The 26,200-nt window shown below is 43.5% G+C and overlaps 2 protein-coding genes across 3 annotated transcripts; both read right to left on the reverse strand.

Moving 5' to 3' along the window:
• Nucleotides 1-1,071: 1,071 nt before the first annotated feature.
• rpa1 (replication protein A1) lies at nt 1,072-22,063 on the reverse strand. Its single transcript, XM_040187291.2, has 17 exons — nt 21,735-22,063; nt 21,302-21,349; nt 20,770-20,848; nt 20,317-20,425; nt 20,120-20,208; nt 19,876-19,953; nt 18,445-18,559; nt 17,847-17,949; nt 17,677-17,745; nt 17,206-17,398; nt 16,085-16,221; nt 14,946-15,094; nt 9,163-9,289; nt 6,441-6,617; nt 5,528-5,635; nt 5,144-5,230; nt 1,072-1,902 (listed from the first exon to the last, which is right to left on the reverse strand). Exons 1-17 carry the CDS (start codon nt 21,762-21,764, stop codon nt 1,798-1,800), a joined length of 1,803 nt encoding a protein of 600 aa, XP_040043225.1. The 5' UTR covers nt 21,765-22,063; the 3' UTR covers nt 1,072-1,797.
• Nucleotides 22,064-22,829: 766 nt separating this feature from the next.
• Nucleotides 22,830-26,081, reverse strand: serpinf2b (serpin peptidase inhibitor, clade F (alpha-2 antiplasmin, pigment epithelium derived factor), member 2b). 2 transcript variants are annotated; one of them, XM_040179991.2, is made up of 9 exons: nt 25,743-26,081; nt 25,145-25,213; nt 24,960-25,025; nt 24,539-24,824; nt 24,256-24,399; nt 23,957-24,145; nt 23,714-23,856; nt 23,410-23,614; nt 22,830-23,287 (listed from the first exon to the last, which is right to left on the reverse strand). In XM_040179991.2, the coding sequence occupies exons 2-9, from the start codon at nt 25,196-25,198 to the stop codon at nt 22,938-22,940; spliced, it is 1,437 nt and encodes a 478-aa protein (XP_040035925.2). In that variant the 5' UTR covers nt 25,199-25,213; nt 25,743-26,081; the 3' UTR covers nt 22,830-22,937. The 2 variants fall into 2 exon arrangements, with proteins under 2 accessions (XP_040035925.2, XP_040035916.2); XM_040179982.2 differs by having other exon boundaries at nt 25,145-25,238; nt 25,743-26,018.
• Between the last annotated feature and the right edge of the window lie 119 nt (nt 26,082-26,200).

Below are 26,200 nucleotides of genomic sequence, written 5' to 3' on the forward strand. Positions count from 1 at the left end.
CAAAACAGCGTTCAAATGATCTGAAAACAAGGATTGCTCAGCAGCATGCAACAACGTGTCAGTTAGGACAAACGGCATGTGGTAAAATACAAAACAATAAATTGTAACTGCAGTTGTATCATAATTAAATCCTTGTTTATTGTTGGGTACCTATTGACCACCACCCACGTCTCACTGGGCTTCTTTTTTTTTGGCCTCAGTTGCAAAGGCATTAAGGAGGCAGAAATCGAATATACAATCAAATGACCACTGCTGCAGTGAATTGGTGGGTTTTGGACCAGTTGGGAGGGGGTCCTTGGATCGCTGTTCATACGATGCTTCCAGCATCATCACCATGACACCCTAATGAGCAGCAGCTTGCCCAAAACAACACTGAAAAAAGGAGGGAAAATCTGAAATTGTATAAAAGCCTTGAAAATTAAGTTGAACAAAGTATACAACACTTCCAATGCGTACCCCCCCACCCCCCAAAAAAAGAGGTTTCAAGGACTCAGCATGACAACATCCATATTTAATGGTGATGGATGTCATCACTCATAGGCTTGTCAGATTTTGAGTCACCATGAAGCGCTGTATGACAAAGAAACAGGGAGAGACAACCAGAAAACAAACACACACTAAAAGTGTCTCTCTCACACGCGCACACTCTCACGCACAGTTAAGATAATCCAACCAACCTCAATCTTATTCTGTCGTTGTAAAAATGAGTCAAAGGTCATCTAGTCAAATTATAATCTAATTTATCATTTATCCTGGAATTCTCACCTTACTCCCCAGTGACAGTCCGGGAGTAAAGTAAAACTCGCCTTTCCTTACCATTTGACGACAGGTTTAATCCACTGCATGCGCCAGATGCAACGCTCAGCAGAAAGGCAACGTTATCACATGAAAAATGGGGCGGCGCAGCATTACTGATGTTCTTCTTTAATACAACATGAAAGTCAGGCTGTTGGGGGAGTCTGTTGCACACCGGAGCAAAACCCGAGGAGATACGGAGGGCATTGTGTGCCAGCCTTTGAATAAATCCACTAAAGAAATAGTGCAACTGCTAAATAAAAAATGGTCTACATATTTTGGTTGGATGAGGTGCTGAAAGGTTTATTAATAGTTCACATTACTGGCATGTAGACAGGAAACCTCGGACGCATCGTAAAACAACACAACTTGATAACAAATATTTATTCTCACAACCACCAAAAAAAACACAATTACAGAACAGACAAAATAGTTAAAGGCAACAAAAAAAATGTTTCTACAGCACATTCCTCGCTTAGGAATGTGCGCATTTACGTGCTTATGTCTGCAAGTTATGTGAGGGACGAAGCACAAAGGCGTGGGAGAGTAAGCGGTCTTATCAGGGATTTGCAGGTCCAGCCTCACTGTTTTGAGAGCGCGGCACGAAGTGAAAGGCGATGTCGCTGCCGTACTGGTCCCCATCAGCCCAACGGGACCAGTCTAAAGAACAACCGGCCGCCTAAAGATGGACAGTTCTGATTTATTTTTTTCCGCTTACCAGCCCACTCTCTGCTTCCCAAAATAACAAAAAGAATGAAAACGTCATGTGTTCACCAAACAAAAAAGTCTCACGCCAGCAATCATCATTCAACAAAAGGAAGGGTGAACGGTCATAAGTACTTTAAGGACATTTCATTCTACAGGGAAGTAGAGCGAAAAGAAATAAACAATTGATTCGTGAGCAAAACGAGACACATTTAGAGCCGATGTTGACACAAGAGAAGAGATAGAGAAACAAAAGGTTCACTTGCAAAGTCAAAACTTTTCATGGATCCCAAGTTCCTACTGTGCAGCCAGCTTCCTAATGTTGGTGATCAACCGCAGGCTGTACTCCTTATGGTCAACAGGCTTCACTTCCATCACGGTAGCTTTGATCCTGGATTCATCCTGTCACACAAACAGGAAGGAAACTCATTTAGATTGTTATTGCAGTGAGTCGCTACAGGAGCAAACAAAGAGCACACCGTTTCTTACACAGTACACAATCTCAGCTTCCGGTCGGCACGGGACGTCATCACGGTTGATTTTCATTCTTATTGAGCATAAGAATCAACTTGTAGGTGTCAGCCTAGTCGTCTTATCTATATAAGCACCCAAGACACATTACATATGTTGTCAGACTGAGTCCAACTGGCTTATCAGGAATATAATAGTCTACAGAAGTTTACGCAGAAAAAGGTGCTTGGACAACTTAGATTTGTCCAGCAGAGCACGCTGACTAAAATACTGCGACAGCTCCTTGAGGTACAAGAAGCAGCTCTCTGAGGAAAACCACGTATCGTCTGGCAAAACGAGGGCCACTCTAACAAAACACAGTTCTCATTGAGAAGATAATGGGAACAAATCATGAAGCAGAACAGATATGACGGTTACGAACACAAGCCCACCATGTTCGGAACACGACACAATGCAAACGATAGCGGTAAGTAACGTCTGCTTTTTGAAACATAAAACCTCGCCTGTAACGGCCTGCCGAAGAGCCAGTTGTCACGGCTACACGGCCGTATGACGACACGTGAAGAAGTTGTACCGGAAGGAAATCTGCTCTTCCTTGCGTCCCGACAGCGGGCAGGTCGCACACGTCTTGTTCAGATGCAATACTCGCGCACAGGAGGAGCCTCCATCTCGCTGAGGTCAAAGTACGCAATCAGTCCAGAGGACTCATCTGCAGAGGACATGCTTTTATTTTGGCTTCTCCTCATCCCCGAAAAAGTGGATTAATGTTTGGACCGCCTATGTGAATCGTGTTAGGATTCAGGTAACTGGTTGACACAAAAAAAAGAAGAAGCATCTTTTAAAGCCATAACCGCCTCCACGGCCGTCTAGACACATGAAGGTCATCTTCTCGCAGGGCCATTGTTCTCTGCATTTAAACAGGGGTTACACTCATTTTGTCTTCATTAATCCTCTGCAGCTGAAGTGGGTGGAATGTAAATCACCTTCCTTCAGCCTGGTCCCTGCTTTGTTCCAGAAGGGCCCACTATAATCTCCTTGCTAATTCTGTGTGATGCAAGAGAAATCCTACAAAAACACTGAGATTTCATCATCGTAGTTTGACACAAGAGTACAAACAACTGTCCTGCAGAACCTCTGTAGGTAAACAAACAGGATACTAACGAGTTGGAAACGGGTCGCCTTGTCCCTTCCATGTTGGGTACGACGTAATGGGCACAACATGAAGAACAAGATAAAACTAATTGTTGCGCAGCGGAAGGAATGTGTGTCAATTCAAACCGACGCATGTATTGTGGACAGAGGTGCCCTGTGGCGTTTGTGACCAACAGCAGCGCAAAATAAAAACGCTCATGAATTTGCATCATTCGATTACAACAAACCGCTGGCCAACATGGACCTTCAGAGATGCCGTTGTGTGGATTTCCCTTTCAGGAAAAGTTAAAACCATGGTTGCGGTTAACTTGCCGGCGAATGATCAGATCGAATAAGAGTTGGTGTGTGTGTGTCTGAAGGCAGCCAACACCAGAGTGGAGTCGGGTGTTGATCCCAGTTGGACAACCCGTGGTTCTGATGCAGCACCAGAAAAAGAAACAAAAAAAAAAAAACACAGTCGTACTCGCAGCTCAGGGGGTCCACTGTCTCACACATTAACTACGGCTGTCGCCCGGCAGTAACGCAACAGACATCCTGTCATCATCAATCGTCACATCTCATCGAACGGACGGGATTCATAAAAGGGCCAAAACACAACAGTCACATTGATTTGTGCGACTAGAACAACATCACACTTACACGAGCCAGCTTCACGTCACACTTGTTTTGATAAACATGCTGTAATTAATCATGTTTTGTTTTAATGGCCGGGGAAAATATATCAAGGGGCAAAGCATTTGGTTCTCAGTGGCACCACATATTATCCTTGAAAGGGCTTTATGCTTGTTTAGTTGAGAATTTGGATGCCAGAATGACATTAATTAAACTTGAATGTTGTTTTGATCCTAAATGGGACACCCATCTCCTTCCAGTGGCCTGGCTTCTTAGGAGCGTCGAGCTCATTTGGGCTTTTGTTCAGTGTGCTGACGAGCCACAAACACGAGGATCATTCATTTCCCTTTGATGCTAAAACAATCATTTTTTATAGAAACTACCCTTTTTCATCTATGTAATATAGATAGCACTCAGCTACAAGTGATTTAGTTTGTGTTCCAGCGGGTCTCGTTTGCTTAAAAGTGACAATTACCGTAATAGTTTTTTGATCAAGCTATCTATTCATTGTTTCAGCAGTAATGTTGGTTACACACAAATAAGGCTTAAATGCTGAGGTCCTCCTTTCTAACATTGGGTGCAGACAAGGAGACCCGTAAATGTGCCGACAGTCTGTTTGGGGTTTAATGTCATTAAAGGGGACAATTTCATCATAATCATTGTGGCCGTTTTCTGATCGAATTTATTTCTGCGTTTGGAAAAACCCTGAAACATGAGTTTGTCACAATAGACTCACAATTCTCACTGTGATGGAACATGACAATCGGGTGTCATCAGCTTCCCCTGTTTGACATCAAGCATATACAACATTGCACACATGAAAACGTGCGAGAGTGCCGCACAATGGCTGGCTTGTAGCATTGAGGAGGAGGGGTTGCAGGTGTCTAAGTCTGGAGGCAGCAGCCAATGCATGCTTGTAGACGTGCCACTGGCAGTTAGGACGCGGAGCTGAATGCGACAGACACAGAGGCCTCTTCTGTGGACTGAAGGCGGATGAGCCTCTGGCTCGGCTCCATGCTTCCGCCTCAGAGTCCCAGCCCAATCAACGCTTTTATGCGCTTCCCTCAAAACAAACCTCTATCTGTGTGGCCTTCCGGAAATAGTGACCGCGGCTAATCTGTGTGTGCACTTTTCCCAGCACCGCTGAAAACCAGCAGCGGTCTCGGAATAACACTAAACCAGTTCTGTTAATGAATGGGAAAACTATCGAGGCAGAAAAACACAAACGACTAAAAAAAACGAAGCAGAAGCCGTTTCTGTGCGGCAATTACAGTCTACAAAATGGAGGTTCAAGGGATTGCAGATTTTCCCCTCCTGTCTTATTAAACAGGCATATTTTCAGTTATTTCAACACAGCAATAAACCTGTAGACATTATGTCAGACAATTTCCATTCCTGCTCTACTCACGTTATACGTTTCTAGCTTCACTCTGCTGCGGAAGACAAATGTGTTGAAGTTGGCTTGTTGGAAGATCTCGTCGAAGGCAGTTTCGTTCTGGAATTTAAAAAAACATTTGATTGGCTGAATTTCAAAAGCTTCACATATTATTTTAATTAAATGTCAGTTTCATTGTAGTTTCTGGTGCAAAATAAAGCAATTGTCTGACAGCTTAATGTGGGGGAAAACAACATTACTGTGAGTGTCTGAGTAATTGTGCCTGGAAGAAACAAAGCACAGTCTGTCTTCTAGACAAATTTGTCCATGCACAAGTGTGTGAGGGTGCATATCTGGCTGTAACAAAGCCTCTTCTTTTCCTGAGGCCAGTATTATATTCAGCAAGGTGCTTCTTACAGAGTCCTTGAGCTGCCCCAGGTAAGCTGCATTCTGGCCCAGAATGGCCTCTGCACTCTCCTGGAAGCAAGTCACCCACTGGTTGTCCGCGTAATCTGCAACGTTAGCCTGTCGGATTATATAGAAAACAAAAGGCAAGAGTGAATAGGTGAAAAACTGCATGCACGTACACAAGTATAGTTCAAGGTTATTATCTATCATCATCTTGTTAGAGTGGTTGCTGAAAACCCGACATCTCTGTGCTTAATTGTTACATCCTCTAATTGGACAAACCCGCGGAAAAAGGCCGGCAAAACAAGCGGCAACAATGCTCTGGTGAAACAGAGTGGAAGCAAAGTGATGCAGACTAGTGAGAGCTACTAAACAAAAGCCACTTGGTTGAGATGTAGAAATGCTCCATTGCCGACTGAGTGAGTTTTGGTGCTTGATGTTCTTTTTTCTTTTGTTATAATGTTGGTTTGCAAACAAGCGGAGAATAAAAAGTCCCGCGTTTGTTTTTTCCTCAATCGTCTTTTGGTTAAACGCAGCATGGAAAGCTGTAGCGATTAACCCGCTGCGGCTCTGAATAGAACACAAAAAAGGAATCTAAAATTAGTACTCATCAGACGGAGTCTCAAATACAGCAGCTTTGGCTTTGAAAGTCTCAAATTAACTGCAAAGAGCAGATTGGACCGATGTTGGACTGGGAGAGGGGGCCATAAGCGGAGAAAAGGGGGCCGGAGTCCCGGGTGAGCAGAAAGAAGAGGCAACAACGGGAACGACTGCAGGGATAACACGCGCAGCCTCGGCGGCGGCAGCTGCTCGCGGCTAAGCAGGAAGAACAGGCAATTAAGATTTGTGCATTAGCATAAACGGTTGTGTGCGAGCGCATGTGTGCCACAGCTGAACAAGAAGCGCGGGCTGAGTCACTCACGGAAAGGATGAGGCGGTACTTGAAGTTGGGGAACTCTTTGTCGCACTTCTCACAGCGGAACATCCCGTTGTGCTGGTCGACCACCTTCTTGTTGCAGTCTTGGCTGGGACAGGCCTGGTAGAGGCAGTTTTCCTTGCGCAGGTACACTATGGTAGCTATGCAGGTGTAGTAGTCCGCCTGGAGGGGAAAACAAATGGAAGAAAAGAAAAAAAAAAAATCATGAGCAAAAGGTTCAATCCACAATAATGTCACTGGAATGTAGCTTCTGCTAGATGTAAAACATGTTGACAACGAGGAATAAAACTGCATGAAATTAACATTAAGATGGCATTTTAAGCAGCGCACGGAGGTGCATGCGAACCGTCTGTTTTGCTCTCAACCAGAATCCAAATGGCTCCGACACAAATGCAAACTAGTGGGGCAGCTGCTGCGTTCATAGGGAACGGGTAAAGCTTTGAAACAGACGGCACACAAACAGCCTTCAGGAAACATCCTTAGTCTGCATGGAAAACACCCGACCAAGTGACACGAATTTCCCATCGACAGGTGGTTGTTTCACCCAAACGACGACTGTTTTTGACAGATCCTCCCTCTCTTACGGACCTCGACATTGGCTGTGACAGCAGGAAGGAGACGACGCTGCTCACACTTTGATGAAGGCTAAAGGCACTTCAGCGGCGTGACTCAAGTACGATTGTACGCGTTGACGCCAATATGTAAAAGGGAAAACAGGTTTATTGTGAAGTGCTGAGTTTTTCTGAAAAGGAAAAACTAGGAGATCTTTGATACATAATCAGTAATGTGGATATAGTAACTAAGTGGGTCAATAGAACAGCTACACTGTGGTTAGTTCAGACAATTACACCAGAAGAAGAAGAAAAAAAATGTGGCTTCAGATTTGGGATATCATAATACAACATACATGCATATTTTACAGGTTTGGGAATAACTGCTATATTTTATCAGAAATATTTCCGTGATCTGGGCGACCGGATTCATTTTTATTCAAAAGTGTTTTTTCTTTTTCCAAATGAGAACGAAATCATGATACTTTGCAGCAAGGAAGATTTGCTAAAGAAAGTAAAAAAAAAATGAAAATCCTCCCTCTGATCCAAGCATTGACCATTGTGGTAGAATCCAAATTGCCACTTTGGACTGACTAAACCCTTGCGCGCGGTAAATGACAGCAGAAGACAAAACTAGCCTGCTCCAACCGCGGCGCCGCCAACTATGCTTTGTTTAATTGTTGCTTTGATTGACAAAAAAAAACAGAGATACACCTCTGCTCAATGAGATGCAAGTAATGAAGTAAATCCCTCTTTATTAGCGAACGGCCGAGCGGGGCTGCCACACAAGAGCTCGCGGTCGTAGGCCTTTACACGCCTTTAAACGCCGTGTCAGGCCAACGGGAGGAGGGGGACCACATGCTGTCAAGAGAGGCCACGGGAGCCGTGTGGAAACTTGAGATTCTGACACAAATGCTTTGTGACGGGCACAATTAATTGCAACAGAATGTCGTTAGTTAGAGAGGTGGGGGGGAGGGGGGTGTTTGAGAGGCCTGACCCCCCCACGCCCCCGTGCACGGGACGTCTCAAAGGAGCTGAACCAAGGCAGTCCTCAACCCCTCTGTCAGCACGGGGCCCCGTGACACGGCGGAGCGAGAGCCTCCGTGGGCCGGGGGTCAGACCTCTTCCTCCTGAACGGCAGGAGGCCGCTGTCACGAGAAGCCCTTCACCTCACAGGGGGCATAATCGTTTGTCAGCGTTTGCGGTCGGGGATTTTGGAGCAAATAGATGGCGGCTGCCGCCTCGGCAGCGTTGTGGATGACAGCAAAGCTGAAGAGGCTAAAGTAAAAACGATGTTTTAGTGGCGGGGCGGAGGGGTGCAGAGTAAAGATAACCGCTTCTTTGGTTAAATCTGTGTATTTTGTTTTCTCGTGAATTATGGGCCATCAAGTCATTGAGAACTACGGGATAAAATTGTTCTCAAGCCTCCTGGTCCCTTAACAGAATGTACTTATTAACTGTCTTGATGGGATCATTTCATCATACTGTGATGATTACTAATGAGCATGTAATGTGGAATGATGTTAAAATTACACGGGTTAAGATCCCTGCACAGGCCACATTATCCGCTCTATAAAACATTCACTTCTGCGAGCACCATTTTCCTCAATAGGTATTGAGGTATAGGGGGGGGGGGCAATAGAGAACACATCCGAGGGCAGTAATTTCATTTCAGATGGCAAAGAAAATAACCTGTGTAATAGCAGGGATAAAAATCCCCTTCAGCCTAACAATCCTTTGGCTGTGAGGGGAACCGCACCACGGGGGGGATAATGGTCACCGCGGAGTCTGGTTTTTAAGCACTCGTATCTGCTGGTGCAGAAATTTTTACGAGTCAATAATTTAGTAGATTCATCACACCGACTTCGCCATTAAGTACCGAGCTACTGGTGATTGACGTCAACGCGAGTGGGGCCGCCCGCCCCCGGATAGTGGACGACTGGGCCACTCGTCATTGGGTCATTGGGCGGGACACTGTGGCCTCTGAAGAAATGCAGATTGACTGTGAGCACCTTCATAAATATTGTTTGGAATGCAACGGCAGGCTTTCAGCTTGTCCTTGAAGATCTTCAAAAAGATCCTCTTTGAAATCACAACCCCTCGCAGGGTTACTGGTGCACAAATGTTTGTCAGGGCAAAGCGGAGGACATGTGTACCTTGTCTCCGTGTCCCAGGTGTTCCGTCTTGACGTCAGACAGGGTCTTCCAGTTGGTGAGTCCTCCCCCGCTGCCTCTCACCTCGGTCAGAGACTGTCCGTCCAAGGCGTGGCCCTCCTTGTCATACCTGTTGGACAGAAGGAACGCCGGTCACGGCGGATTCTGCCATGGTGGTGCAATTGTCACCATCGACCAAAATGGATCGAAGTAATGATTCGATTCTTTACACATCAACATGTTAATTATCTTATTGGTTCATGGTTTGTACATAAAATACATTTCATTTTAGAGATATATTTCATATTGCAAATCATTTTTCCTTTTTACTAAAGAATATGCAATAAAGACTAATTATCCAAATAGCTGCAGATCCATTTGGTCAAAATTGCATACATAAAGTTGTGGTTCCAACTTACAGTAGTATCTCATTTTTGACTCATTAAAAATAAATTGGAAAGTGCTGCTTATCCACAGATTTATAAAGTTGGCATGTTGAGAAATACTTCAGACAGCTGCTCTGTTCATTGAATGCATCCCGACCAAAACAGGAGACAATAGTCTGCCGTCCACATGACAGTCAAAAGACCACAGGAAGTCCACTTAACGGATATAGTAAAAGTTTAATAACAAAAGCTCCTCCAGAAAGAGAATCCGTTTGTGTTAAAGCGAGGACGGCTCAGCTGAGAGGTGAAATGAATCAACAGCGGAGGGACAGATAAGCCGGCCAGGGCTGTTACAGCGGAATCAGAAACCCATTTTCACACAATGTTCCATGGAAATACGGGAAAGACAAAAAGAAGAGAGGAGGCCAGGCGGAAGGAGAGGAACGATGGGTGGAGGTAAAAGGTCAAAATGGTCGCTGGAATCAATAGAGCTCACTGGTCCGTCGCCGAGAAGGCCGAGCGGCGCACAACAGGGAACCTGGGATGTAAATACAGAAGCAGCATGCTTTGCTCCTGGAGGCATGACTAATTGAAAATATCCCCATTAACGCTCAGCGGCAGAGCGACACGCATGCTGCCAAGTCCCCACATTGACAAATGTGAGCAATTCTTTATGGCGTCCTGTCGGCTGAACCCGCACTGCTTCAACTGTTCCTGCATCCAGGGAGGAGAATGCAAGACTTTACGGATGGATCAAAATTGGACAAAAGTGTCGCGCTCCCCTTCTCCCTTTCGGGCCGATGATCTACAGGGGAGAAAGATGTAGCGGCCACATACGGGAGGTGATTAAAAATGCATTGCACTTGAAATAAAGCAGAGCTGGATAATCGTGAGGCCGCCCTGGGTCACATGGCTGCTCTGGACATCCTATTTGCCTGGTAAAGGACTAGCGACGGGTCAGGCCACCGAAGGGGAGATTCTCTCTCCTCATAACGGATGGATCGCACAGGCTACATTTGTTAAAAAAAAATTTTTTAAACTGTTGTTTTGAATAAAAGCAGAAATACAAACATCTAAGACTTATGTTTCATTCCTACTCCATGGGATAGTTCTGCATTAATCAGTAGATGCTCACCACTGTGTTACCAGTGTTGCATTTTAATGTGTTATGTATCTCATACATACACAGAGCGCCATCAGAGCGGAAAGTTATTTCCTGCAACCTGTTTTTATGATGCGTTTTACAAAATAAACATATTGACCTCAGCATACATTTATGAATAAATAATTTTGGCAAAGTGATTAATATCCGTGATATCTTTGCAAATTGTCTGTAAATTAAACTAACTGAATCGTACACGAGTATTTTCTAAAAAGCACGCAATAATTGTAATTATATGCCTGGCTGTAGCCAAAACAATAATTTTCTCAATAAAAAGTATGCAAATTGTTTTAAACATCTCTATTACACTTACGGAGGCTTTTCCAGAACTAATGGTTTTCATTGTCCATAGTAACTAATGTAAGTATTTTGTAGTTAGTAAATGTTCGGTGTATAAAATCGGTGAAAAATATGAATATTCTCAAATGTCTTGCTTTAAAGTCAAATATCAATTTACTGTAACAAAGAAGTTAGAAAACCAACAGTCGTATGCAACGGTTTATGTTGTAAATGATCATGCAGCCTCTGAGGCTCACCAAAAAATAGCTCACAGTGATTATTCATTTTCTAGTTAACCCGGAGTGCTGGGGTGTTTCCCAGACAAAGATATTTAGTGTGGCAGTATTTTGTTGCGTGAAATAAAGTGTAAAAAATAGGTTGTGAAAATGTTTGGCCACCCTTATCATTTCGTTGATTTGCATACCTGCAACTACTCAATGCTGATTAACTGCAACCCATGATTAGTCTGATTAGCTTGTTACACCTTCAATTCCATAGAAAGGAGCATCCAGTGATTAGCAACGGTAGCCAATTGCAGGTTGTGCTTTACTTTGATTCTCCTCTGTGGCAACACGGGGGCATCGAAACAGCCATTAAATGATCTGATGACAAAGATTGCTCAGCAGCACGGTTTAGGGGAAGGCTACAAAAAGTCAGTTTCCACTGTGATTGTGAACGCTATTAAGATGGGAGGAGGCAGGCACGGTTCACGTTAAGGCCAGAAGTGACAGGCCAAGAAAGATAACAAAGAGGCAAAAGGCGAAGAATGGTCAGAGTGGACAGGACAACACTCAGACCACCTGCAAAGTCATCTCGCTGCAGATGGCGTCACCCAAACATCCGGTGCTCATTGCACAGAGAACAGCTGTGTGGGAGAGTGATGCTGAAGAAGCCTTTTCTGCACACGTGCCAAAAAACGGGCTCGCTTGAGGTTTGCCAAACTACATTCCAACAAGGCAGGTTCATTTTGGAACCAAGTGCTGTGGACTGATGAGACAAAGATAGAGCTATTTGGTCACAACATGAGGCGTTACGCATGGAGCATTCCTAGAATAACACACAGAAAAAGTGGATTAGGTGGAGGGGGGCTGTGTGGATAGCGCAGGAAGTGGGAATCCAGTTAAAGTTGAGGGTGGCATGGATTTAACTCAGTACCAGCAAATTCTTGAAAATAACGTTGAGGAATCTAACAAAACTGAAGTTAGGGCGGAGTCGGGTGTTCCAACAGGACAACGACCCAAAACATCGCTCCAAATCAAATAAGGCATTTACGCAGAGGAACAATCACGATGCCTCGAGGTGTGAGTCAATCAGTCCGTGGTTAGTTTTTTTTTTTTTTTACAAAAAGCCTCCGGGGCCAAGTTCACAGCTACTCTGCAGTAACGCCGCCCAAGACGAGAATTACTGACTTCGACAGGCAAATCCAGTAAGTCACTAATTCAGCTAATAACTCAACTCCAGCAATCCAGCTCGTATATCTGCCCCCTATTTGTTTAATCAATACAGCAAAGGAAAAACATGCGATAAAGTGAAAGTCAATTAAATACTGAGGCATCACATTCATTATACTTGCATTTTAAAGCCTGTTTGCTCCTGGGCTGACATAATTGATGTCACAACCGTATGCGGAGACCTGCTCATGTGGAAATAATGGGAGCGGACAGAGAAACGGTCAGCCTGCCCTGGTGTGAGTGAATCAGTCCGTGTAGGATGTTTGCGTCGGAAGGTTGAAAGCACAGACAAAAACAGAAGGGAAAAAAAAGCGGTTATGAGAGAAGTGACCGTCCGGGAAAAGGCAGCATGTCCATCTCTAGATGAGCCGTTGCCACCTAATGGACAACGGCGGCTTCACACTAAGGTTGGGCAAATGGGTCATCGGGAAGTCTGATTGGGACACTGGTAACGTTCCCTCAAAGAGGAAATAGTAAACCAACTCGACGACAAACCTACACAGTGTCAAAAACACCAACAATGGACCTAATCCCCAAATCAAGCAACGATCAAGATGCAGCATTCTTACTTATAAGCACACTGGAAAGTGCTGAGTGGACCGGTTGAGTTGGTGGCAATAGCAGACCTAAGAAAAGACAATTTAAGGTCCCAAAAGGTCTGCGGCACTACAAAATCATGTCCCCATTCCCCCAGTGTTTTGCTCAGTGGGAGAATTGTCCTCTAGCTCGTCCTAGTGGGACTTTAAACCTGGGCCTGAACGCATCAAAGCCCGTCTCCTCCTCACGTGCAGCGGCTCATTGTGCCTCATGACGGGAGTTTCACATTGGCACTTTTTAATAAGCGCTACGGTTTCCGAGCATGAGACACTGCTTTACTGCTCCAGTGGGAAGTATGAGCAGAAACGAGCCCATCCATTCTGGATTAAATGCTCTACTTTCGGTCTCCACTTTCCTCTTTGCAGGGCGCCATTTGTTCCTTATTTTTCCTCAGTCATCCTTTTCTCTCGCTTTCTTTGTCTCACTCATCTTTTTCTCCAATTGTGCAATCTTTCTTCCTACAGTCTTATTTGTAATTTGCTGCTATCTCTCTTCGGTTTGCAGTATTGAGACAATATCCATCCAGTGATACACATCACACGAGATTCCAGTTTAGGAAACAGCATGCCGAAACATTGTAATATATCTATATAGATGGGAGGGGAGAGGTCAAGGGACCCCTTTGAAAATCACAATAGCAGCGACCTCCTGTCATTATACAGAGGAGAGCACGGGAAGTATGAAGAGAATATGCAAACGGCATTCAGGGCGTAATCATGCTCAGGTTACAGAAAGCAGAAGACCTAGAAAACGCAAATACAATGGCCTAAAAGCAGCAGTTGTAGTGTAACAGTAGTTTGAATTCTAAGAAATGAAATGTGTGTGTGTGTGTGTATGTATGTATATATATATAAAATATATTATATATATATATATTCAGAGAAACCAGAGGTTGGTGGTAATACCGTCATTAGGAAATGACTGAGCCAAGACGTCTGATTAAAGCCGCACGTTGGAGCATATTTTGCAATTTGCCTTTTCTCACATGCAAAGTAGTCACATTTCACTCCTCTTATGTGGATGCGGTCCTCTGACCGTGTTGAAATACTCTCTTTCAAGGCAGCAGAAGACCACACTTGACTTCACAAATTAACTTGGAATCTTTTTTGTTGGTGTATTAAAAAAAACCATACACGAATAGTGTTTTTGGTCATGTTGTGCACCAGGAAAAAGGGGATCATTTAAAAAAATTAAAAAAAATAGGGAATCAAGGAACTGACACAGGAACCTAAATTAAAGATGAAAGCTTTGATCTCAAAATATTTATCTTTTCCAGTCCAAGAATAGTGCAAAAATCTTCAAAGAATAAGGGTCATAAATACCTCAATTGTGTTAGCGTACAATTCTTCAAACTCTACATTTGGCTCTAGTACTTAGTAAAAATAAAATTTTGTGCAACAATCATGTACAAAAGATAACTACTCTGATTTGAAAAAGACAAAGATATGTTGCCAAAAAGCTAAATCAAAGATGAAAAACCAATACATACACATGCCAGACGCACTATAATCTACACAGAAACTAGTCTGGACTTCATTTACTCTGGAACGGCGTTTAGAAGAAAATGCATTTCCACAGATTATGTATGATTTCTATTTAATTGTTATGCCTCATTGAGAGAGACACACACACGCACGCTAATGGGGGTAAACTAGTCTTAATCATGAAAATCAGAGCGTGCACGCTAACAACCGTTTAAGCCCTTTGATCTTCCACTTTCAACAGTAAGACTCGCATGCAAGAAATTGATCCTACACCGGGCGGGTGAAATAGAAAAACCCCTACGGCATTTAATATATACATATACACACACACACACACACACACACACATATTTCATAACTGCAATGAAAGTCCTTGTCATTGGTACATTTGGCGCAAATGAGCTACTTGCTGCACTGCATCACCTACCAGCCTCGGAGCTTATACGCCTCTGGGATGTCTGGGTTGATCATCAGGGTGCTGCTGAAGGATGCAGAGATGGAGCGGCCCCCAAAGTCCGAGAGCTTTGCCGCCTTTATGGCTAAAATGGGCTGTCCAGAACCATCAAACTTTTCTGCCTACACAAAACATGATACGGAAAAACTCGTTAAAACTTTGTTGTTATTCAATAGTTTACAGGTTTGCACAAAAAAAGTATTATTGTCTTCCAGATTAAGCCATTTTTTTCAAAATGTGACTCAGAAATAAGCATTAGTATATAAGTATCAAGTATTTCAGAACCAAAACATTTGACTCAAGATGAAGAGTAACAAATAAAGTTATGTTTCATTCACTGGGAAGCATGAATGTCTAGCAAATGTCACGGAAATCCTTTATAATTTAGATATAACGTTTTTTCATTGAACTAGAAGTAGAGGGGTGTATGTTTAGCCAAAGACTTTAGGGTTCATCAACAGGAGACCATGAATATGGATCCATTGAATAGGAATTAAAACACTTCATTCTGAACAACTGACCTCAAAGGACTCAGCAGCCAAGAGACAGACCTCACGGCTGTTAGCACATTTCTAATTAGTGCAATCCTAAAAAATAAAAACTTTATGGAGAATTTACCATGTTTGCCTGTTTTTCCAATTTCGTAGTTTTTCAGGACTCTTTACTGTAACAGCCTGAGGCCCAAAGTAATAAAAAAATCAACAGAGAAAGAAGTGGGGAGCAAAAGCCTTCAGGGACTGAGAAAAATATCTCCAACATGCACTTCTTGTTATCGCCATTGTTCTTTCTAAACTAAACACCTTGTGTACCTCAGCAGGTCCCTGTGGAAAACGGACAAACAAACTGGGAACACGGTGCTTCTTGTTAGGAAATAGCGGCCAATTCAACACAGTCCATCTGAGTCACGGGTTAAAAATCAACTGCACAAGCAGTCATTTCCGCTCCCCGCTACAGACTGACCCCTCACACTGGTGAACAACCCTCACTAATTAACCCGATCGCCGACTTATTGATTTTCACCACCCGTATTAAAATAGTTCCACCACTTGGTCGACCTCATTGCACGTTTTGTACTTTGCATTACACTCAGCCTCTAAACTCACTGTACTCACTTCCTCTCCCCACAGCGTGACGGTCACCAGCTTCCCGGACATGTCTATCAAGTTGACCGTCCTCTTGGACACCTCCTTGTTGGACTTGGTGGTGAGGCGGGTCACTTCGTCCACACTCTTACACACCCCGATCACATCTGTAATAGAAGACATCAACCTGTGCATTAGCAGCAGACACGGGACACATTTCTCTAATTATTCACAGTAAAGATTGAATCATACCACTTGAGATACTTCTGAGACACAATGACCGCATAGGTTTAATTTTCCTGATATACAAATCATAAAAATGAATTGTGTGCACGCCCAGAGGTCATTCTAGGTCCCGTGGTCAACGGCATAAATTGGCTCATGGGAAATAACTAATTCAGTCATTGCGAATCGGGTGCACTGACCTGTGTGCCAGGTACTTACATCCATAATATAGAAGCAAATCCAAGAAATGGGCTTTAATTGTCTCCACCAAAGCTCTTCATCAAGCACACTTTATTGTCTAATGTAATCAAGCAACGATGAACGCAGAGACATTCATTTGTAAATGCAAGAGTGGCATCACTGACATTGCTCCTCTATAAACCCGGAAGGAGTAAAAAGGGTTTTAGCTGCATTAACCGAGAGGAATAAAACTCCTGATGCCGCATGGAAAGCTGGTGAGGAATTACTCAAATAGCAGCGCAAGCCGCAGTCTTCATTAAGAGAATTACAAGCAGAAGACTCCTTAAAACCACTTCATTTTACCTGTGACAGCCGGTTCTCATCGGCTCTGCCATTGGGCCCAGAGTCAATCTGCACCACAGGCTATTACTGTCATCAGTATTAATACCACTTTTATCTTTCGGCTCCTATGCTGTAATTACCCCGACCTCACAGCGTATCCGGCTCTACGCTCAGCTACAAACTCCATCCTCCCCGCTTATGATAACTTGTTATTGGCTGCTTGGGAACACCTCAGCATGAGCAGGGCTCTGAGCTCCGGTTGGTCGGTTTTTGCTTTTCACATTACAGCAGCGCTTAAAGAGACTTATGATGCGTTTCGGCCTCTCGGGGCAACGCATTGGCCTTGGTTTAGTTTTTGACAGTATCCCACGTGTTTGTATACGCAGGCACGAGCGGATCCTTACCAATGATGGAATCCTTCTCTCGGTTCTCCAGGTCCCCAATGGAGACAAAGTCGCACTGTATCACAGGAACGTCGACGGCGTCGTCACAGGGGATGATGGTGGACTCTCCGTTGAGAGACATCTCGTAGTCGTTCTTCACCGACGTGTACTGCTTGTTGGCGATCTTCAGGGAGCCCTTGGAGATGTAGTAGACCTGAGCCGCACAGAGACGGATGAACCGCACGTTATTCAGAGATCTGAGGGGCGTCTCACCTGACTGGCTGGTGCGAACAAGATACGACTTCAGGCGTTCTGTTGAAATCAACCAAGCCTGGCAGATGATCATAAGCCGCTTAGTGTACGGGTGGAGAGCAGCCCGATGAATCATTCACAGTCTCTGCGGTTTTAACTCACAAAGCACTGGCAGTCAGTCGGTTTTGACAGACAATTAAGAGATAGCGCGCTGAATCATGATGTGAAGGAACGTCTCACCTTTCCAACCTCAACGAGGCCGAAGAACTTGTCCACTTCTTGGTTAAAACCTGTCACTCTAATCTCCCCCTGTAATAAAACAGAAACGTTGGTTCATATATTAAAGGATTTCAAACTCATGTCTTTGGTGTTTATTCACGTAACAAAAGCGGGACCACAACGATGCTCACACTCTCGTCCAAGATCTCCATGGAGAAGAGTTTGCCATCTCCACGAGAGTTGCTCCACGTGCGGATGCTGGTCTTGTTGGTGACGCGGGCGCGGATGGTCCACCTACCGGAAAACAAAAGAGTGAGGTTACTTTCTGGAGCGCCTCATGCATTTATTCATCAACTCAATCGTTTAATAATCTGTGCTTGTTGCCTGCGCACTTTTTAGACTAGCGCCACGGTGGTCAACTAAAAGTGCAGACGCATCATTGGACTTGAGGATGCCTCGGTGATATTGATATTCAAGTCGTTTTTTATAACAGCGTTGCAAAAAACAACTTTTTTTAATTATTTGAATGGTTATCTTCAAAGTGTCGATTGGGCATTTTCCACTGCTGCTTTTAATTATGTAGTTGCACATGATAACATGCCTCCCTGTTAGTCTTTTAATGTCTAGCTTTAACACGCATCACTTCACATGACTTTTCTGTTGTTTTTTTTTTAATGGCTTTCGGTTACTCACTCATTTCCAATTGTGTGGTTTCATCATAAGTGCGTGCATTTAATACACATACACCCTTTGACATGAAATCTCCAGCCGACTGCGAGGCACACTCACTTGGACTGATAGGGGTTGAGGCTGGCGATGGGCACAACTTTGGAGCTGCCCCCTGGAGTACTGGGCATAGCAGACGGGGTCTTCTTCCCAAAGTCCCTACTGAACCCTTTGAGCCCTGGGGAAGGAACGAAGAGAGAAATAAATGATCAGCAAAGAGCAGGAGAGAAGTCAAGAAAGGTGCACATTCATTATTCATCATACACCGATCCAATTTCATAGGATTGCAACGGCTCGATCGGCGTAGTTATCTCACTTCAACGAGGGAAGTTTAACCATCGAAGGACCAACTTAAGGCAAAGCCAAGACTGCTGGATCTTCCAGGGAGAGGAAAGCCTCAAACCGGAGACAGAAATCTTGTCACGCCACGCTGGCGGAGATGTGTTGTTCGGCATTTCTGGTGAAGGATGATGCGCATTTCACAGATTCAGGGCAGAGTGTGAAATTCTGTAACAAACAGGATCTGCTCTTCCCCCGGAGAGCCGGGCCGCCTGACTTTGAGATTTGCCGTTTAAACAAGCGCTGCACATTTTATTCGTGTGCGTCTCACGCAGAGGATTAGAGTTCAAAGTGTCCACTTAAGTCCTGCCACTTTGCCAGCCCCTGCACTTCTGGTAATTAAGCCTCCAGATCAACCAGAACACACAGAGAAATGAACAATGACTGTGCTGATGAGGACGGTGCTCGCCACAAACCTCATTTTCACACGGCAGATTAAAAAGGATGAATACCTGCTACGAAAGCACTAGAAGACAGCAAAAAGCTCTCGACATCTTTCCCGATTCAAGTTATTTGCAATGCTGTGATCCGCTGCTTATCGCGGATATGCACAAATTTGACAAATAAAACTGTTTGCTCAAGTACAAATACTTTGTTACATTACTTAAGTAGAAATTGAGTATCTATCTTTGACTGGAGTATTTATTTTCCAGGCGACTTTTTACTTCTACTGACATTTTCACGCTAATATCTGTACTTTCTACTCCTTACATTAACTTGATACTTCAACAGAAATCTTCTTAAACCCTAGCATCTATACTTCTACTTGAGTAATGAATGTGAATACTTTTGACACCCCGGAAATACCCAGAATCAGACGACGTGGAGTGTATTTGTTCATGTATTCTACTGGGCTGCCAAAAAGATAAACAGTAGGACACTATGATATCAAGCATTCACGTGAAAAACGTCAGCTCAGCATTGTGAGCGTCAATAACATGGTGAAAAAACCCTCAACGGCTTGAGATTGTTTAAAATTAAAATGGTCTTAATAATGACTTGTGTCCTGTACATCTCAGAGTGACTCAAAACAGAAAGCAGCAGAGGAATGCTGCCATCTGGTGAATATTCACTGGCTATGTCCGCTTTCCTCAATTTTAATTTGAAGGTTTACCCATTTTAAATAATGCAGTCTAAATAAACACTTGCACTCACCTTCATTTCTATTCTGCTGCTGCTGTAGTGGTTGGCGGTTTTCAGGGTTTGGGGCAGACTGCTGCTGGCCTTTTGTACCTGTGGGGAAGATTCAACGTTAGTATTTACCTGCATTTATGGGTCTTTAAGACCAGGCCAAATGTGCACAGCCGTTTCACTTCATAAATACACTGACTAACCAGTCCTTCATGACAAGATGTGTTTATTAAGTACCAGATGTTATAATAATAATTGGATTGCTTACCCTCTGTGAGGGCAATGGGATCACCTATTCTTCCATCAACCATTTGAGCAGGCTTGATGACTTCAATTTCTAAAATGACCACCACCCGTCTGTAATGAGAAAAAATAGCGTTTGATAATTGGAAGATAATTGTGCTCACTATCATAGACACAAAGCCATACAAATGACAAAATGTATTTTCAAGAACATCTGCATACCGTTTATCCTTCAGTATATTGGTCACATGCTTCTTCAGAATGCAGATGCAGTTAGGGGCCAATACGTTCTCCTCAGCCATGAAGTTCAGCTGCGTTGAGAGCATGAAGGCTGCAGAGGGGTCGAAAAGCAAGAGAAGCAAATTAGACGAGCGGCCCAGGTTCATTCCACAGAGGGGTTCTTGACAAGTCAAAGTCAAACTTTAGTTAGATGGCACATTCAGAAATCAACAGGCAGAAGATAAACACAAAGCAAACAAAAAGACAAAAATGTAATCATTGTAAGAAAGTCTTTTCTGTCGGTTTATAAATGGTAATGTGGTTAGCAGTATTCAATCACAATATGTATCATTTAAAGCAGTCAGACTAAAATAATAATTCGCAATAACATGTTTAACATACATTGTCTGTTATGGATCCTAATTGGCTACGTATAGAATTGTTTTTAAAACTTACAGGACATGCTGTTCAGTCCATCACTCATCATCACCCGAAACCGGATCGCACCGTTTCCACTGTCAATCTTGCGAATATTCTGAGAGATGACATGCAAGTGATAGTTAAATATAAATACCATATATAAATACCATTAAAAAAGGTTTTATATCTAAAACATGTCTAACTGTGTCAATGCAGCATCATTTAGTTTAGCTTGATGTACGGTGCATTTAAGAATAGAGGCTCATGCAAGGCCCTTGACTTTCTTTTGTTATAAAAAAACCTTTACTTCTTGTTTAGCGAGCTGCATCATGTTAGGATCAGTTATTGAACACGTGTGGAAAAAGCTGCCAACTGCTTTTATTGTAGTCACAGGCCGTGGGTCTGAAATGAAGTTAGTGCATTGTTTGGCATGTCTTTGGTTTGCATAATGTTTCATAAATCTGATCTGAATCAAGCATGCAATCAGCTGAATGTAGAAGTAATGTGGAGACGACGTGGCTTAACAGGGCTATTAAGGAAACATTGAGTGGGTTATTGTGTTACTCACCACCAACTGAAGCACTGCGTCGGCAACAGGGTCGCCCTTTGATAGAGCCTGGAAGGAAACAACTCATTTAACGTGGCAATCTCTATTACTTACATGTCTAACTGGTTAAGTCTCCCCAACGAGGGATGAAGGAAGGCCAATAAATATTAGTGTAAGTTTTACATATGTGGTGTCCATTGTGACATTCGCAGCAGATACGCGGTATTACTGCTTTTCTCCATTTCACACTCAAACACAAAATGGGACAACGCACATTTTTATTTAAGAGAAAACTGCATGATGGTGTTCCTAAGGGTTACAAACAGCTAACTGCTAACGCTTCTCCCGGTGAACGAGGACCGCGCCGAACCGAACCACCTTTAACTTCGACAGCTCATAGTTTAACAGTTTTAACTCGGTTTACTTGACGTTGGAGTGAAAAGCTCAACTTTACCTCTATCGCACCCTCTGAGAGCCTCGCCATGTCAACGAGAAAGGGAACAAGTCGCGGAAAAATATGACTTTGCCAAAACGTTTGCTAGACAGCCGACCGGGTGCTCGTGACGCTGGCAGTGCTCGTTCCGTTGTGCCGTTGGCGCCAAAGTCTTGGACGAACGCGCGAAGCTTGTACAGCTTCCGTTTCCGTTTACGGATCTCTGCTCAGTTTTCCGTCCGTCGACAACGTTAATACGGCGACTTGGTAAACGGATTGAAACTGACCGGAGAACAGCAGCACGAATGTCAGCGGTTGACAATGCGTGACGTCAGGCAGTGACTACGATGCATTCAAGGACATAGGAAACTAGGAGATTTTATCTTCGACGATAACGCATTCACATAGTGCTCGTAGGTTAATTGAGCTTGTTCAATTATTTTATCACAAACTGTTTTAATTCTACATTCAAAATGGTATATGTATATTCTTTTAATAATAAATATAATATAATCCACTATGGCACCACTTTAAACAACACCTTGCTTAATCAAAGAGAAAAATGGTAGGGTGGGATCCCCAAATAATAATTTCTTGCAAAGGTACTCAATGCATCAGTTTACATATAAGACAACAATAAACAAACGTCGTAACCTTTTTATCATTCGAACATTGATGTTCTACATTTCACTGCTTCAATTGACCAAATGTCTGATCATGAACAATATCCTGACCCGCCCTACACATATTCACACACACACACGTAATAAAATTCTTAGTTCCATTCACACTTACACATAGGCCTACATATGAAGCGGATACATAACTATTCATTCATCAATTAGACTCTTTTGGCTTGTTTTTATCTACTTAGATGATGATGCATTCCATGAAGCCTTCTGTTGGGCAGACACTGTATGAACGTAGATCAGCCTTTGAGGAACCGAGATCGCCTGACATCAATCATCTCGTTAATTTGAGCTGGATAATGGGACATTTGAGCGAGGCCCTGGACATGGTATTGAATGCACCGAAACTGCTAAAAGTGTTTTGGGGTTTCTACATGGTTCTACAGTGTGAATTCATTGATGAGCATAGACACACATGAAGCATCTGTTTTTACACACACATTTAGATTCAGTTTATTCATATTGTACATTTAATCTACACAATCATGAGAGATCTTGTTTTGTTTTTTCCCTGGGACAGCAGAATAAGTAGTCCTTACTTAGGTGCACCGCTAAATGAGCCAACATAACTTTTGTCAACCTGGAATCCCGCTAAATCTTTGCTTCCAACTTCTCTCTTGAAAATAGGAACATCGGGATTTGGGTTGTTAATGACGCCCATGAAAATGGGCACTTGGGTTGTATCGTCCATGACGGCAAAGAAGAATGGTTTGGTGAGGTGGAAAACAGGGTTTGATGAGCGGGAGATGACTACAGTGGTGGCTGCAGCAGCCTCCGCACCCTCCTCGTTTATCTCCATAATAGACTTGTGCATCACACTGGAGACCAGCAGGGGGCCGTCTGCCATGTCAGCCAAGTTGGGACTGGAAAACACATCTCCGAGGCCTGACAAAGAGCGCAGAGGACAGAGGACAGATTAAATAAAAACGAAAATTCCATTGAACCATAATAATTTGCATGTCTGGTGAAAATTAATTCAATAAGATGAAGATCGAACAACCTCTTACCCAATTTAATAAAGACATCTTTTAGTTCTTGAGCATACTCCAGTTTGAATTTGGGGACTTTAACTTGAACAGCTCTCTCCTTAGGCAGACGGTGATACAAGTCTGAGATATTCAGCTTTGCGGCAAGCGAAGACACATTCACCTGGCCGGACGTGGGCATGACTACCAACAAGCTCATTGACTTTAGGAACGGGAAAGACGCTACCTGCACGTGAAGAAGAAATGATGTTGTAAAATATATAGGTTACGTTAGGCATATATGTTTTTCTTTCCCATCTGCGTAGATAACAAAACTGTATTGCACCTGAGCCTCCAGTTCATTATCCATAAATAAACTCAAGGGGTGTTTGGCATCTTCCATCACTTCAACATCAACCATGCGCTCGTTGTCAAGGTAGAACACACCTTTAGAGGTGAAGCGCGGGTCAAATCGAGCTTTCCACTCTCCTGTGGGTATCACGAAAAAAAAAAAACGTTGTGCGACTTCATCGGTTATTTCCACTGGCATTTTAAGAAATCACAACTCTCAATTTCAGTGCCATTTTACCTTTGAAGTTGACAGCATTGATGAGCATGAGGAGCAGATTTGGTGGTAAAGCGGGAAGGAAGTCGGTCACCTTTCCGTTTGTTGCATTCTCGACCCAATCGTTTATCTGGTGCAGGGTCTCAAAAACTGCTGGTTCCGAGTCATACAACCTCTTCGACTCATCGACAAAGTTTTGCTTTGGCTTAAACCCTACAACACATCATACATGATATTAAATGGACGTCATCTACAAACAACAGCTGTGTTGTGTCCACTTTCTCTTTTTTTTGGATGGTACGAAGCTATTTCTAAGAAGTGACCTTGACGCAGGAAGATGCGTGTGGCAATTTGCAGTTCATTGTCTCTGAGCTGCGCTAAGACATTATGCAGAGACTGATGGTAGCAGGGGAGAGTGTTTTCATGTAGGTGATGCATCAGCAGCTCCTCCGTCTCATTTACTGCGCCTGGAGAAGAAGAGGAAAGGGGAAGATATTTAGATGGAGAAGGGCGACGGTCTCCAGACGACAATTCATCACATGCAGTAAGTGCGCGTATGAAGGGATGTTTTCGGTCCATGCAGATGCTGAAGGAGGACCTTCCTACCCAGAGCCAGTTGGGAGAGCGCTAGCGAAATGCTCAAAGGAGATATGATGACGTTTGGCTGTTCTGGTGTCGTCTCCAGGTTCTGCAGCAGCTGCACACCCAGTCTCTGGACGGCTGCAGCGATGGCGTCCCGGGACTCTTGGCTCCGTCCGAGGGACGGACAGTTGTCCTCCCGGTCTCCCTCCGATGAGCTCCCATCGGGCTTATTAGTTATGGCTGGCGCAAGTAGAGTTGCTTCTGGGGTGTACGCAGCACTTGGCTGTGCTGCGCTTCCATTTTCTACTTTCTGAAAGCAGGAAAAGTAGAAGATGTTAAAGCAAGTGTCACGTTAATTATATATCTACTTTGAAATGAACAGAGGAAATGATCAGAGGAAAAAAAAGAGTTCAAACTACTTTTTGTTTTTTTGTGTTTCTCTAACCTCTACGGGATGACTGGGCATCAAGGGGATAAGAGGCACCGAATCCTTTAATGCCAATTCAGCATTCTGTTGAGAAGGAAGTGAGCAGTACGACAACAATTTATACAACCGTTATGCAATCGGCACAGATTATGATCATCTAGCGTGGTCTTCAGAATGAAAAATCAGTCATTGCAATGCCCTACAGTGACTCCTTGGCTGCAGAGACCGATCAACAGGAGTGTCAGACGAAGGTCCATGTCCTTACAATGTAACTGTGAGAGAGAGAAATCACGTTGGCTGAAAGAAGCACATGGCCAGGGTCACTTTTAAGTAAAAACACATATACAGTTCATATTTAATACTCCTGAACACACCACTGCTACCTTTTGCCTTTCTGTCAGCAGGTTTCTTACACTTCAGCTTGGTACCCATATCTCTTAAACAAACCCAGATCATCTGGAAATATACCGGGAGAACGGAAGCAACACCAAAGATTTGGGTGGAACCTGCACCAAGATGTTTACCACCAAACCCCAATACGCTTATTTGGCGTTTTGTAAAAGTTGGTAATCGGCGGGACATTTCGAATATTGCTGCATTGTGGCGTTCAAATCAACTTTACATGTCTAAATATAGAACAATAAATGAGTCGAAAGCACCAACGGCCGTTTAGCCATAATCCCCTTCACACACATTAAGACCCACAAATAGCTGAGCAATATTAAACATATTCCAAACAAGTCATCAATGGCACAATACTATCAAAATACGTTTTTTTTTTTACAATGAGTTTGATCTTACCTTAAAGTTAAATTAGAAAAAATAAACGTGCAGCCTTGTCCAAAAAAGGAGCGACTAAGTGACTGTGGATGGCAGAATTCCTGAGAGTCAAAGATTGGCTCTTGCCCCAACAGTTAAACATCAACTTACATTGATTGGGGCCTCATTTAAGCCTCTATTTGTAATGCAGCAACTGAGACTCTTCCAGGGCCAAATAGTGAAGAGCAAGGTGCTTAGCTAGTCTCTATTTCAACAGAAAGATGACAATACCGTGACCATTTCATCTTGGGAGCGAATATACGTCAGATTACATCAGATTAAAGTGTGGCCAACGCTGCCGACACGGCGTGGGCAAACAAATACAGCGCGCTCACTCCACGGGTACTTATTTGATTTCAGGGATCACAAGCCCACGTTTCTCAGAACCCTCTGGCTTTGATGTATCATTAACTTTACAGAAAATACATAATTGCTCTGCT

This window comes from Gasterosteus aculeatus, chromosome 1 (assembly GCF_964276395.1).
Source record: "Gasterosteus aculeatus chromosome 1, fGasAcu3.hap1.1, whole genome shotgun sequence".
In the NCBI taxonomy this organism is placed as follows: domain Eukaryota; kingdom Metazoa; phylum Chordata; class Actinopteri; order Perciformes; family Gasterosteidae; genus Gasterosteus; species Gasterosteus aculeatus.